We start from the raw sequence: 14,174 nt of genomic DNA, 5'->3' as shown, positions 1-14,174 counted from the left end.
CCTCACTCAAGCCCCGACGGAAATAGCGTCACGTTTCGGGCGCGCTCGGAACGACTTCGGGGAAACTCGGGTCAGTAGGACGGGGTCGGCCGTCGTGTTCTTCTTTAAAAAGACACTGTTCGGAGAGCGCCCCTCCCGGCAGCATTCGGAAACGCTGGGTTTTGCCGGTCTTTCGGGAATGTTCGGAAGGACTCGGGGGGGGGAGGCGTTGAGGGGGCGACGGCGTTCGGTCAGGGCTCGGCTCTTCGTGTGCGTCCTCGCGCCTCGCCCTCGGGACAGTATTTTCCCCTCCCTGCCCCGCTCGCCTGCTGTTCGGACATTTCCGCTGCCGGCCGATTCGGACATTGGCGTCGGTTGAGGAGGGGTCGCCATCTTTGTTCTACTAACCTACTCAGAAGGCGCGAGGGGAGCTGTGGGTCAGGGACGGGGGCGGTTTCCCATCAATCTCCGTCGTAGCCATTTTTCTTTATATATATATATGTATGTGTGTGTATATATATATATATATATATATATATGCATACTTAAGTGTATGTATTTTCTACTCATTATATATTTAATATAAAAATATTGATCATTTTCTTAAGCAAAGCGCCCCATCTAAATCTCTTACCATCTCGGGAAAAAGTGGTTTTAGTTGTAGTGAAAATGACATGCAGTTTTCATAAAAGTGCACTAAAACGATTAAAAACGACTCGCCATAACAATATTGTCTTCACCACTATTTATTTTTATGTTTATGTCCCACAAAGGAGCTCAATGTGTGCATAGCTCTCCCCACCATATCCTCGCAACGTCCTAGCAGGTCAAAATTCAACAGGCGCGGTGCGGGGGACAGGGAGAGGCAGTGATAAGTCTTACAGTTCAGTTATGCAACTTGAGAACTGCAGGTTTCCCCAACCTGATGGCCTCTAGTGTAGCCTTATGAGGCTTTGCCCTCGGGTGGGAAAAATATTGCGCCTGGGAAAGGGAGTCAACAGACACTCAAGGAATAGTTTCGGAGAAAAAGGTTTTATTTCTACCATCCATGAACTGGTAGAAGGAGCAAGTGTGATAAGTCACAAAAAGCATGCACGAAGTTCACAGTCATGGGCACAAGCATATATACCCCTTTCCAGTTCCCTCCTCCTTTCTCCTCCCTCAGGAGTCCTGCCCCATGTTGAGGTTCCTGAGCATGTACAGAAAGCTGTCTTGGGACTATTGTGGACTCTTGGCAGGAAAGGGGGTGAGGGGGTTTTCAGAGTGTTCCCGTTGTTTCATTCTTGTGCTTTGGCATGGTTCCCTGAGAGAAAGCAAGTTGCAATGTGGTTCTGAGAAAGGCCTGAGAAGACAATGGGCTCTGTTCTCTAAATTGCAGAGTATGGCAGAAACCCCTGTAAGCCTGTAGGAAAAACCAGCATGGATTTTACTGTAATTTCTCTTATTCCAGATGCTAAACTGTTCTGAGGACCTTGCAAGCTGAAAGGTAGGATACCTGTGCTTTACAAAAATTAATAAATGCTGTAGAATGAAGCAGCAGACTGGACAAATGGCAGCAGAGCTGAGGAAGAGAGGCATTCTGTACTCCTCCTGTACATTAAAAATATTCTACCACATAAGGTTGTGCATTAATGTCAATGCAAATTTGTTAATAAAAAATGCAAAGTTATTAATCTAGTTCAGGCACAGGCAAACTCAGCCTTCCAGATGTTTTGGGACTACAATTCCCATCATCCCTAACCACTGATCCTGTTAGCTAGGGATGATGGGAGTTGTCATCCCAAAACATCTGGAGGGCTGAGTTTGCCTATGCCTGATCTAGTCACCCCACAGCTAAATTGGCTTTAAAAGGTAAAGGAACCCCTGTCCATTAGGTCCAGTCGTGACCGACTCTGGGGTTGCAGCACTCATCTCGCTTTATTGGCCGTGGGAGCCGGCATACAGCTTCTGGGTCATGGGGCCAGCATGACTAAGCCGCTTCTGGCGAACCAGAGCAGCGCATGGAAATACTGTTTACCTTCCCGCCGGAGCGGTACCTATTTATCTACTTGCACTTTGACGTGCTTTTGAACTGCTAGGTTGGCAGGAGCAGGGACCGAGCAACAGGAGCTCACCCCGTCACGGGGATTCAAACCGCCGACCTTCTGATCGGCAAGTCCTAGGCTCTGTGGTTTAACCCACAGCGCCACCCGCGTCCCTTAATTGGCCTTAAAGCTGGTGTAAATGCCTTGTCCTGATGTATCGATGTGCACCAGCTGAGGGAAAGCCCTGCTGGAAGAAGTTAAGTTGGCAGAAGTTACACTAGTGTAAAGGACAAAAAAAAGTCTGTAAAGGGGATGGGAGTGTTGGGCAAATGAATAAACAGTTGTGCTGCGTCAGAACTTCTTTCATCCACTGGTCCCATTCCTGAAGCTCTTACACCCCTTATATCAACAAAAATACAATTTCGATTAAAATTCACCCCACAGTAGTCAATGGAAGGGTATAAACTGAAAGTTTACAGTGCCTTCCCAGCAACCTACCACCAGGAACAGGTGTGATACAGCTTAATTTGCACAGGAAATATGTCAGTGTATCTGCCTTCTGTCATATCTGTCTGGTTAAGATTGCTCTCCTGGCTGCAATCCCTTATCTGGAAGCTAGTTCCATTGAACTCAGTGGAACTTACTTCTGAGTAGATGTGCATGGGGCTGTATTCCAGCTGTGATCTGCAAGATTTGCGTTTCCAGTAATAACTATCTTTGTTATTTCTTTCCCAGATCAACACTCCGAAACCATTACTATACACCTGTGCATTTTTATGTCATTCTGTTGTGAAGACTCACTAATGATGAGTACATCTAAGAACATAGGAAGCTACTTCATACTTATCCATCAGTTCATCTAGCTCAGTATAAGAGCAGCTCTCTCGGTTTTGAGGCAGGGGCTTCTCCCTGAGTCCGAAGAAATGCCAGGGATTGAATCCGGGGTTTTCTGCATGCAAAGCAAATGGTTCACCATTCACCCATAGCTCAGTGGCCTGTATTTCTTTTGTTTAACTTTTTGCCCCATTGTAAAACACGGAAAACAACTCACAAAGTTTAGGAAATCTGCTTCCTGTTAATTTTTTACTTTAGACATTAAGTTAGTTACTAAACCGAAACCGGTACAGTACCTGCGTAAATGATACTGAATACTCTCAAAATGTGGACAAACAGTTCTTTAACTACCTGATGCAAAGAGGAAGTCTATTTAAAAGTTTTGAGAAGTTGTGTAATGTGACTTTATATGTATATGTTGGCAGAAGAACAGCATGATTCCTGTACGTGGGTGTGGATTGCTAGAATAATCATGCTGATGTAATCCTGGAAAATTTGACACAGACTATAAAGGCTAGGGAATCATGTTCATGCTGGGTTTTTCAAGGAACACTGCCTTTTTTATTTTTAACGTTGGCTTATATTGAAATATGTTCAGTATTGTTTGGAATTGTCATCTTCACTGCAAAAAAGAGAATTAAATATTAAAACCTACTTGCAGCACTGTGTTATACATTTCTACTCCCGCTGTCTTCAGTGAGGTTTACTACCAGAAAAGTAGGCAGAGGGTTGTAGCCTATAAGTTGAGTAATATTCACCATCCTGACCGGGTTACCATGCCCTGTTCTTTTAACATCTTCTTTAAGCTCCAACCTGTACAGTGGTACCTCAGGTTAAGTATTTAATTCGTTCCGGAGGTCCATTCTTAACCTGAAATTGTTCTTAACGTGAAGCACCATGTTAGCTAATGGAGCCTCCTGCTGCCGTTGCACCACCGGAGTATGATTTCTGTTCTCATCCTGAAGCAAAGTTCTTAACCTGAAGCACTGTTTCTGGGTTAGCGGAGTCTGTAACCTGAAGCGTATGTGACCTGAAGCGTATGTAACCCGAGGTACCACTGTACACGGGAATGAGTCCCATTGAATTCAAAGGGATTTAATCCCGAGTAAATGTTATTTTTGGTGGATATCCTACCCCTTACCATAAGGTCCTGGAGTAGGGTACAGCAATAAAAAATACAGTATTAAAATCAGTGTTTATAGGATTGTGGTTAATTTTCTGTAGATTTTTTCTCTTGTAGTTCTGAGGCTATAAAACAGTTTAGTTGTACAGAAAAGAAAGAAAAAATAGCAGCTGATAGTTGCAGTTTTAGATGTTCTAAGAAAGGCACTAAAATTAAAATGTTGCTTCATAAGGTTCCATGAGTCGATGGAGGGTTAAAACTACGGTATGTCTTAACAAAGTCAATAAAAGGATACCATGTTGTATAGAAGGTGTGATTTCCCCCTCCCATATCAATATTCCCTTTCTTAAATTGTTAATTTGTCCACAAGCACAATGTCCCAAACTTGTGAAATCCAGGCTTCAAAACGATTTGCATTTAAAGTTTTCCCATTTTTTGCAGTCACTAATCTAGCTGCAGTTAATAAATGGATGGTGAGGTCTTTATTGGTTATGTTCCAAATCTGAGGAGTAACATAATATAGTATAGCTAATTTGGGGCTGGTTGTAGTGATTTGTCTCACCATTTGATTGTTTGAAAAGCTTTTCCCCAAAAGGGATTAATTTTGGGGCAAAACCACCACATCTGCACTAGAGAGCCAGGTAAATCACATTCCTGACAGCAAGGGTTAGATGTGTATAATCTGTTTGGGCACATGTACCAGTTATGCACTATCTTTAACACATTTTCTTGAGTTCCAGATGAGTTGGATGCACATGATAGTTTGTTCCCAGAGCTGTTCCTCTAATTCTTGTCCAAAACCTTTTCCCCATTGTAGTCTTAATGAAATGAGAAGAAGGGGAGCCAATTGTGTGAGGATTTTATATAGTTGGGAGATTATTTTCTTTCCCAGTAGGTTGGTTGAGTTGAGTAGCTGCTCAAAACTTTAAGCTATGTAATGCCCTTTGGACAAAGCACGCAAAGAGCAATGCACACATGACACGCAGAGGGCCGGATTTAGGCTTTATGAGGCCCTAAGCTACTGAAGGTAATGGGACCCTTTATATGTCCAGCTGTCCCTTTGTCAACAACAAATTGTTGCTGCTTTTTGTGTTGAATATATGCTACATGGTAATTTATGGACCCAATAGTTATCTAAAGCCATTTGTACATCCAGAATGTAGGCACCCTATATATAGAAATGAGCAAACCAGTGATATTTTAGGAAGCAGGCTAGCAGGCAGGGCCCATTACTTACATCATAGGAGCCTACACAACACAAAACACTGTTTGCTGTATGTAGGTTTTATTTTGTTTTTTATCTTTTATTTTGGAAATGTACATCCAGGGTTCTTTTCCTTTAAATTGTTTTAGGGCCCCCAAGGGAGTGGGGCCCTAAGCTATAGGTTGTTTAGCTTATACGTAAATCTGGCACTGGACATGCACATACAGTGGCTCACATCCTAGAGCTTGTTGTTGTTTAGTAGTTTAGTTGTGTCCGACTCTTCGTGACCCCATGGACCAGAGCATGCGAGGCACTCCTGTCTTCCACTGCCTCCCGCAGTTTGGTCAAACTCATGCTGGTAGCTTTGAGAATACTGTCCAACCATCTCGTCCTCTGTTGTCCCCTTCTCCTTGTGCCCTCAATCTTTTCCAACATCAGGGTCTTTTCCAGGGAGTCTTCTCATGAGATGGCCAAAGTATTGGAGCCTCAGCTTCAGGATCTGTCCTTCCAGTGAGCACTCAGGGCCGATTTCCTTCAGAATGGATAGGTTTAATCTTCTTGCAGTCCATGGGACTCTCAAGAGTCTCCTCCAGCACCATAATTCAAAAGCATCAATTCTTCGGCAATCAGCCTTCTTTATGGTCCAGTTCTCACTTCCATACATCACTACTGGGAAAACCATAGCTTTATGTAGGTTTTATTTTATTTGTTTTTTTCTTATATTTTGGAAATGTACATCCAGGGTTTTTTTGGGGTCCCCAAGAGAGTGGCGCCCTAATCTATAGCTTGTTTAGCTTACACGTAAATCTGGCACTGGACACACACATACAGTGGCTCACACCCTAGAGCAGGCATAGACAAACTCGGCCCTCCAGATCATCCCTAGCTAACAGGACCAGTGGTCAGGGATGATGGGAATTGTAGTCAGAAAATATCTGTAGGGCCAAATTTGCCTATGCCTGCCCTAGAACAAGAGCTGCTAAAGTGTGGTCCCCTCCGGATGCTGCACCACAGCTCCCATCAGCCCCAGACAACCTCTGTGGCCAAGGACAGGAGCTGCCATCTAGCAACAAGTTATAAACTCCACAGGCTAGCCATAAACCATGGTCTGTTTTGGCCCTTCAGATGCCACTAAACTACAGCTCCCAGCATCCAGAACCGCTGACCTTGCAGGCTGGGGCTGATGGGAGCTGAAATCCGTCCGCATCTGGAGGACCACAAATTCCTTCCAGTTGTTTTTAATCTCTCTTCCCCCGCCCTCCTCTCTGGGAAGAAGTGATTGGTCAGGAAGGGAGCTGTGCGTCGTGACGTAGGGGCGCCGCGGCGGCAAACCCTGTTGCCCGAACGTAAACACCTTCCTCGGCCGGGGCTGCCTTTCCCTTCGCTCCTCCGACATCCGGGGTTTTGCGAGGGGTCAGCGGGGGGGGGGGCGGTTAGGCGCAAGCTGTTTGGGGGGGAGAGTAGAGGAGAGGGCGGAGCCTATGAGGCCTGGCTCTGCAGGTGAGTGTATATGGCGGTGGCGGCGACGACGCTGCTGTCCGCCCTGGTTGCCAGGTTCTCTCAGTCGGCGGCCGCCCGGTCGTACGGGGTCTTCTGCAAAGGGCTGACTCGGACCCTCCTCATCTTCTTCGACTTGGCTTGGAAGCTCCGCATCAACTTCCCCTATCTCTACATCGTGGCCTCCATGATGCTCAACGTCAGGCTACAGGTGACCCTCGCCTTGTGAGGGACGGGGAGGGGGGGTTGGGGAGGGGGCGTTTGAGGGGGGAGGGAAAGGTGCTCTCCCCACCCCACACTTCCCTCATGGGTGAGGGTGCCGGTCTCTTCCGGCCGGTGGGTTGGGTGAGGGTGCTTCCCTATAAAGTAAAAGCACATTTAAATTAAAAACAAACCACGCGCACGTTATTATGTATCTTCCTTTTTTAGGGGATATACAAGGCGAGTCCTTTGAAAGAGGCCCCGTGGATACAGAGTACAGTGGTACCTCGGGTTACATACGCTTCAGGTTACATACACTTCAGGTTACATACACTTCAGGTTACAGACTCCACTAACCCAGAAATTGTGCTTCAGGTTAAGAACTTTGCTTCAGGATGAGAACAGAAATCGCATGGCGGTGGCGCAGCGGCAGTAGGAGGCCCCATTAGCTAAAGTGGTGCTTCAGGTTAAGAACAGTTTCAGGTTAAGAACGCAGCTCCGGAACAAATTAAGTACTTAACCCGAGGTACCACTGTACACATGTTGCACGGGGCCTCTTTTAAAATAAAAAGGTAAAGGGGCCCCTGACCATTAGGTCCAGTCATGACTGACTCTGGGGTTGTGGCGCTCAACTCGCTTTATTGGCCAAGGGGGCCAGCGTACAGCTTCTGGGTCATGTGGCCTGCATGACTAAGCCCCTTCTGGCGAACCAGAGCAACGCACAGAAACGCCGTTCACCTTCCTGCCGGAGCGGTACCTATTTATCTACTTGCACTTTGGCATGCTTTCGAACTGCTAGGTTGGCAGGAGCAGGGACTGAGCAACAGTGCTCACCCCATCACGGGGATTCAAACTGCCGACCTTCTGATCGGCAAGTCCTAGGCTCTGTGGTTTAACCCACAGAGCCACTTGCATCTTTTAAAATACCCTATATATCAGTGCCGGATTTATGTATAAGCTGAACAAGCTATAGCTTAGGGCCCCACTCTCTTGGGGGCCCAAAAAAAATTAAAGAAAAATCTGGATGTGCATTTCCAAAATATAAGATAAAAAACAAATAAAATAACACTTACGTACAGCAACAATGTTTTGTGTTGTGTAGGCTCCTATTTGTTATGTGCAAATGGCTTTAGATACCATATAGCATATATTCAACACAAAAACAGTGACAATTTGTTGTTGACAAAGGACAGCTAGACATATAAAGGGCCCCATTACCGCCAGCAGCTTAGGGCCTCATCAAACCTAAATCCGGCCCATAGCCCACCTTTCCCTCAAGGTGGATGGCTGTTCCCTATTTGTCACCCCTGCTCTTCCTACTTCATCCTCACAGCAACCCTATGAGGTAGTCTAGGGTTGAGCTACTGGGGTGGGGAGTGGAGTTGAGAAGGAAGGAGGCGCTCCTTGGACTGTCCTCAGCTCCCCGCTTGAGCCGTAGGGCTTCAGATTGTGGGAGTGCGTGCTTGCATACCGAGTAAACACAAACGAACCCATCTTGCACATATTTTGTGTATTTGTTTTGCTAAGATTTTTCCTGGGCAAACGCCTGTCCAAAGTGGCTCACAATCACAACAGGAAATGAAAATGGTTGAAATCTATGAAATAGTTTTTAAAATAACTGCATTTTGTAATCTGGCTTTCCTCCAGTACAGTCATACCTCGGGTTGAATGTGCTTTAGGTTGAGCGCTTTCGGGTTGCGCTCCGCGGCAACCCAGAAGTAATGGAGCGCATTACTTCCGGGTTTCACCGCTCACGCATGCGCAGATGCTCAAAATGACGCCATGCGTGGAAGCGGCAAAACGCGACCCGCGCACGCACAGATGCACAGTCGTGTCTTACGTTCTATTCAGGATGCGAACGGGGCTCCGGAACGGATAATGTTTGTATCCCGAGGTACCAATATATTCACACTTCCCGCCTCAGTCCTTCATTTTATTCTTGTGAAGCCAGTGGTGTAGTGGTTAGAGTGTGAGGCTAGGACCTTGGAGGCCAAGGTTCAAATATCTGCCCAGTTATGAAACACTGGCATATTTTATTGGCATAATCAGAAGCAGTATATAATAATGTTGCTTTCTGGATGATAGAAAAAGGTATATTTTTAAGCTGATATTTCCTCAGTTACGTGGTAAGCTTTGATATTGGAACCTGTGGAAAGTGGTGTGCTCACTGCTAAATTTTACTTACCGGTAATTTGCCAAACTTTGGGCAGTGTGTCTGCATGTTTTGATCTTTCTGTTTTTTTGTTTTTGTTTGCATTTGTTGCAAATGGACACCATGGCCATTGGGCTAAGAAAGTCAAAGATTACTCAGATTCTGACCATTCTCTTGATCTCTTTTTCTAGTGCTGTATATGGATCTGTAACTTAAAAAAAATAATCAAATTTAAGAGTTTGGATTTCTTAGTAGAACTGTGTATTGCCCCCTCCCCTCACAAATTATACACTCCCCCCCCCCGAGGTCTCAGAGAGAATCTGGGACATTATCAAGGAGGGCACAAAGCATATTGGCACCTTCCCATCAGTTAGTTTCATAAAAAGGGCTCTTGTGTTACTATACAAAACCCTGAGCAACTTGGGTCCAAGTAATCTTAAGCACCATTTGGAACCTTATATTTCAGCCTGATCACTAATAAATACAGTGGTACCTCGGGTTAAGAACTTAATTCGTTCTGGAGGTCCGTTCTTAACCTAAAACTGTTCTTAACCTGAAGCACCACTTTAGCTAATGGGGCCTCCCGCTGTTGCCGTGCCACTGGAGCACGATTTCTGTTCTCATCCTGAAGCAAAGTTCTTAACCCGAGGTACTATTTCTAGGTTAGCGGAGTCTGTAACCTGAAGCGTATGTAACCCAAGGTACCACTGTATCATCTGGAAAAGTATTGAGAGTTGTCCCCCATGATACAGAGACCCAGCTGGCTTCAGCCAAAAGCTGCACATTTAGAATGACTGACCCCATGCTATGGAAGACTCTTCCAGCAGAGATTTGGCAGGCATCCTCACTTTTGACAACTATCTAAGATTATGGTCTGAAGTTGCATGATACAGCAACCTTACTGACTCCAAAATAGTCATTGTCTAGTCATTGCCTGTATGGGAGACTACAAGGAACCCTCCCTTTAGTTGTATGGAAGAAAGGTAGGATACAAATGTAATTCAATAAATCATGTCCCTTGTAACTAGGTTACATACATTTTTTGGTAATTGATGGCTTCACTGATCGCAGTCTGTCCTAGATGTAATGTGGGAGGTAGTGCATTGTATTCTGTATCTCTGTTCAAATCTATTTTCACCCTTACTGTACTTAGTTCCTTGACATGGGTGTGGTTTCACAGATTTGTCTGGAGTGCTGTGATAGGAACAAGCTGGGTGGGAGGGTGGAGAATTTTCCATGGCTTTTATTTTTTTGTAGAAAACTCTCTGTTTCATAACTCGATTAGTAACAATGAGTGGGTGCCTATAGCAAATTTATTATTAGGCAATCTTGGAAGTTGCAAAAATTTAAATTTGTATTATATAGAAATAAAAGAAACATGCTTAATAAAAGAAACATGCTTAAAAACACTCTCTAGGGCATCAGAATTTTGTTCTGATTCAGATTGATAATGTTCCAATGCAGACCACAAAACAGACTAATTTGCAGTTTGCAATTTTTTCCAGAAAACCAACATCACTGGTAGAAAGATTGATATAGCTACCTGCAAATTGGCTTGTCAAGTTGCAATAAGAACAAACGTTCTGTGTGACCACCAAACTTACATAAGGGTCTGTTTATATCAAGGTGGTCTTGATGTGTTAAATAGTTTTGCTATAGCATGATCTCTTCATCTCCTGAGTATAAAACTGTATGTAGATCAATGACTGTTGTATAGAAAATGTGAAGCTCTGCATTTTGATACATGTCCTATTGTTGCCATGTTAAGATGGAAATTCCTACAGTCTCCTGGTCTCTCTTCTGCTTAGAGGAAATTATTCCTTGTTCAGTAGAGAAATCAAGCCACTTGTCTCAGCAGAAATCATTTTTTTAAAAAAATGAGACTTCTCCAACATTTTGCTTAATATTTTTAAAGAAATTGTGCTCTAGAATGATTCTGGATTATGACATCATAATTTACCTCCTGGAATCTTATTGGTTGAAGTTAGCAATTGTTATGACAGTTGAGTTGCATCAGCTCACAAAAGGGCAAAACTAAATTACAGTATTCTAGTTGTAAAGCGAAACAGAAGGTAATGTGTACTAGAATAGAGGAATGTTTGGTTTTGAACTGCCTTTCTTTATGATCTCCAAAATGAGTACAGGCACACACACACCCAATCTGCGGTTGACTTGCGCACGACCACATATATGTGTGGTGGTGGGAAATAATTAAATCATTTAATTCATACCCGGAAATGGAGGGAGAGAGCTGGAGAGTCCTTGGAGCCTGAAGAGGACTTCAGTAAGGGCAGAGAAGAGACTGAAGGCACAACCGGGCCTTGTTTAGACCGTGCAGCCTCTCTGCCTAACAGCTGGTGTGCGGGGTAGCAAAGCACCAGCAGCTGCTTTTCTGCTCGCGCTCCTGCCAGCCCCAGAGCTTCTATTCCAGTTGAAGTTTTTGGTACAGTATTTTTTATCTGGATTGGAGAGAGAGCGGTAGAGAGGGCATTTAAAGGGTGTTTAGAGGGTTCTTGCCACTTATCTGATTTTCACTTATGTGCGCAGAATGCTGGAACATAACCCCTGCATAAGTGGGGGGTCGCTTGTATAATATTTGAGTACTCCATAGGGTGGTTTATGAGGATAAGGAGCAAAAAGTAAAGACAGAACTTTCTGTAGTAAAAAGTAAGTGGGTTCAGAAGATCTGAAAATACGGTATAGGTAGATACTTTTACTTTAGAATGGGATTTCTGTTTGCTTAAAACAAATACTTGGATATGAGATGGTGGTTAAGAGTTTCAACTTTAAATCTGTTTACTTAGTAGATTAGCAAACCAGTGTTCGAAACTGAGATATGGAAGCTAGGAGCTAAATGGCACCTTAATCTGAGGCCATGGGCGCAACAACGGAATGTCTAGGGAATTTTTTTTTAATAACAAGAATACAAAGCTGAAAATGAATGAACTGCAGCTAAAATATTATGTTCATTTTTCACATGGTCTAGTCCTTTCCCCCCCTAATATTCTTAAGAGGGTCTCTTCTCCAGTCTCCAGAGAGTAGCTGGAAGTGGGGAGGCAGAAAAAGGTCCTCCTTCCCTTCCACTCTGCAGTTTTAATCTGAAATCTCAGGCACAGTGCTGCATCCAGATCTCAAAAACAGTTTGTGCTAATGAAATACCCTGTCACAAAATGCACCTAGAACAATGGGAGTTTCGAACACTGTAGCAAAAAGATTTATGGTAATGATGATGATGATGATGGACTGCTTTTCCCCTCCAAAATGAAGGAAAAAGGTAATTTGATCCAGGGACAGGCCACACATATATTGGCCTATTTCTACCTTTTTTCTTAATGGTGACACAGACCATTCATAATGTAAGAATATTCTTCACAACTGTGAACAGGGCAGAGGGGTGGAGTAAGTGAAGACAAGCTACAACAATTAACTATAACGTTGTTCACTGCTCCTGCTCAGGCTGCGCAGAAAGAAGCAGCTTGGATCCTGAAATTCATTCTGATGGTGCAAATAAAATGTAACTGATAGAATTACAGTGGTACCTCGGGTTAAGAGCTTAATTCATTTCGGAGGTCCATTCTTAACCTGAAACTGTTCTTGACCTGAAGCACCACTTTAGCTAATGGGGCCTCCTGCTGCCGCTGCGCCGCCGGAGCACGATTTCTGTTCTCATCCTGAAGCAAAATTCTTAACCTGAGATACTATTTCTGGGTTAGCGGAGTCTGTAACCTGAAGCGTCTGTAACCTGAAGCGTATGTAACCCGAGGTACCACTGTATACAGGATGTGTTCTTAGTGTGTGAAAACAGTCAAGATCCAAGGATCTCCAGGCAATCACCTCCAGATGCTGGAGATGTCAGGCGCCATCCTGGAGCCCAGGCATCTTCGCTGGTTATAAGTAGCCAATAGCCAGGGTGCAAAATGTGCCTGGCACCTGGCTAATTTTGAACACTGGAGAGGGAAATGGACAGCATACAAACCAAAGACCACTTGTGTACATAACGGTAAATGGGCCATTTCTTCAGTATCTTAGAAAAACACCTGCATTGAGGTTTTGGTAATGTGCAATGATTTAATCAATTAATCTTTCAGTTCATTTTAATCTGCCTAAAGGCAGATTAGTGCATTAGAAGAAATCTTTGTTGTGCTTTATAGCCCTAGTGACAACAAGTAACTACTTCTGTTTTTTGTGTTGTTTCAGGTACATATTGAGATTCACTAAATCGTGACTTATGCTACAACTAAAAGGCATTCCATTATTTACTACAGTTCAGTACAATGCAGAGTTTGGAGGACAGACGGGTGATGCATATCTCTTATATTAATATGGAACAGGAAGATGATGTAGGACACCAACACCTGCGTAAAAATGCCCTGAATGAGCAGAATGAAATTCTTCGTCTTCCAACTATCCAGTCGTTAGTGAACAACTCTCACGTGGATAATAATCATTTGCAAAAGGAGTTCTTCTCTCTTAAGATCAGGAACTGCACTCTGTTTAAAGCTGTCCCATTGCCTCATATTGGCAAGAAAAGGCCACCACGCTTGAATGATGCGGCGAATGGAGCTGTGTCTTCCAAGGAATCGCTAGGTCCACTTTTTTCTCCTGAAAAAGATATATTTGAAAAGCTCTTTAAACACTTTGATAGCACTGCAGTGACAGGCTGGCTGGAGAAGGCACGCAACTTCATTAGTGACATGGGCACGTGGAGTTGTTGTGGAGATAACTTTGTACGCTTTGCACATTTCTGGCTGTCTGAACTCCAGTACAACCACAAAGAGCAACTGTTAGAACTGGAAATGGGAGTTATTGAGGATGAAGTACGCCTTGCTTTTGAGGGGTCAGGCTCCAAGGAGTTCCAGCCATCGGATTTGAATTCCATTCTTGCAGCTGCGCTGAGTGAATATCCCATCGGACTTGTGAACGACCAGAACCCATATGTTTTTCTTGACTATTTAAACCTTATGTCTTCAGCGGACACATCTGAATATAAGGAAATGCTTTCAGCTATACAGTACACAACCAAGAACCCTCAGATAGCTCAGTGGTTGCTAGCTATACGAGCATTTGCACTTGCAAATCTCTGGCATGCAATAGTGAAGGTAAAAATGCAATAGTTTTGAAATGCTAGTGCCAGTTTGTTGTAATGTTTCTTGTAAAGTA

General features: G+C 44.0%; 1 protein-coding gene and 1 long non-coding RNA gene across 4 annotated transcripts in view; both read left to right on the top strand.

Moving 5' to 3' along the window:
• The first annotated feature begins 23 nt into the window (after nt 1-23).
• On the top strand, nt 24-3,491 carry LOC309519161. Its single transcript, XR_014213703.1, has 2 exons — nt 24-412; nt 1,430-3,491. It is a non-coding gene; the product is annotated as an uncharacterized lncRNA (long non-coding RNA).
• Nucleotides 3,492-6,732: 3,241 nt separating this feature from the next.
• The window catches only part of FAM220A (family with sequence similarity 220 member A), a 29,721-nt gene continuing 22,279 nt past the window's right edge, over nt 6,733-14,174 (top strand). For 2 of the 3 annotated variants that reach the window (XM_082199514.1, XM_082199512.1), the window contains exons 1-2: nt 6,733-6,872; nt 13,212-14,113. In XM_082199514.1, coding sequence (XP_082055640.1) covers nt 13,289-14,113 — 825 coding nt within the window. In that variant the 5' untranslated portion in view covers nt 6,733-6,872; nt 13,212-13,288. Of the gene's footprint in view, nt 6,873-10,965; nt 11,087-13,211; nt 14,114-14,174 lie in introns of those variants that run through there. The other variant, XM_082199513.1, reaches the window with a different exon arrangement.

The sequence above is a fragment of the Podarcis vaucheri genome (assembly GCF_965113315.1).
Source record: "Podarcis vaucheri genome assembly, chromosome: 14".
Lineage (NCBI taxonomy): Eukaryota > Metazoa > Chordata > Lepidosauria > Squamata > Lacertidae > Podarcis > Podarcis vaucheri.
Note: the sequence above shows the minus strand (reverse complement) of the source record. Positions and strands in the feature narration are given on the sequence as shown.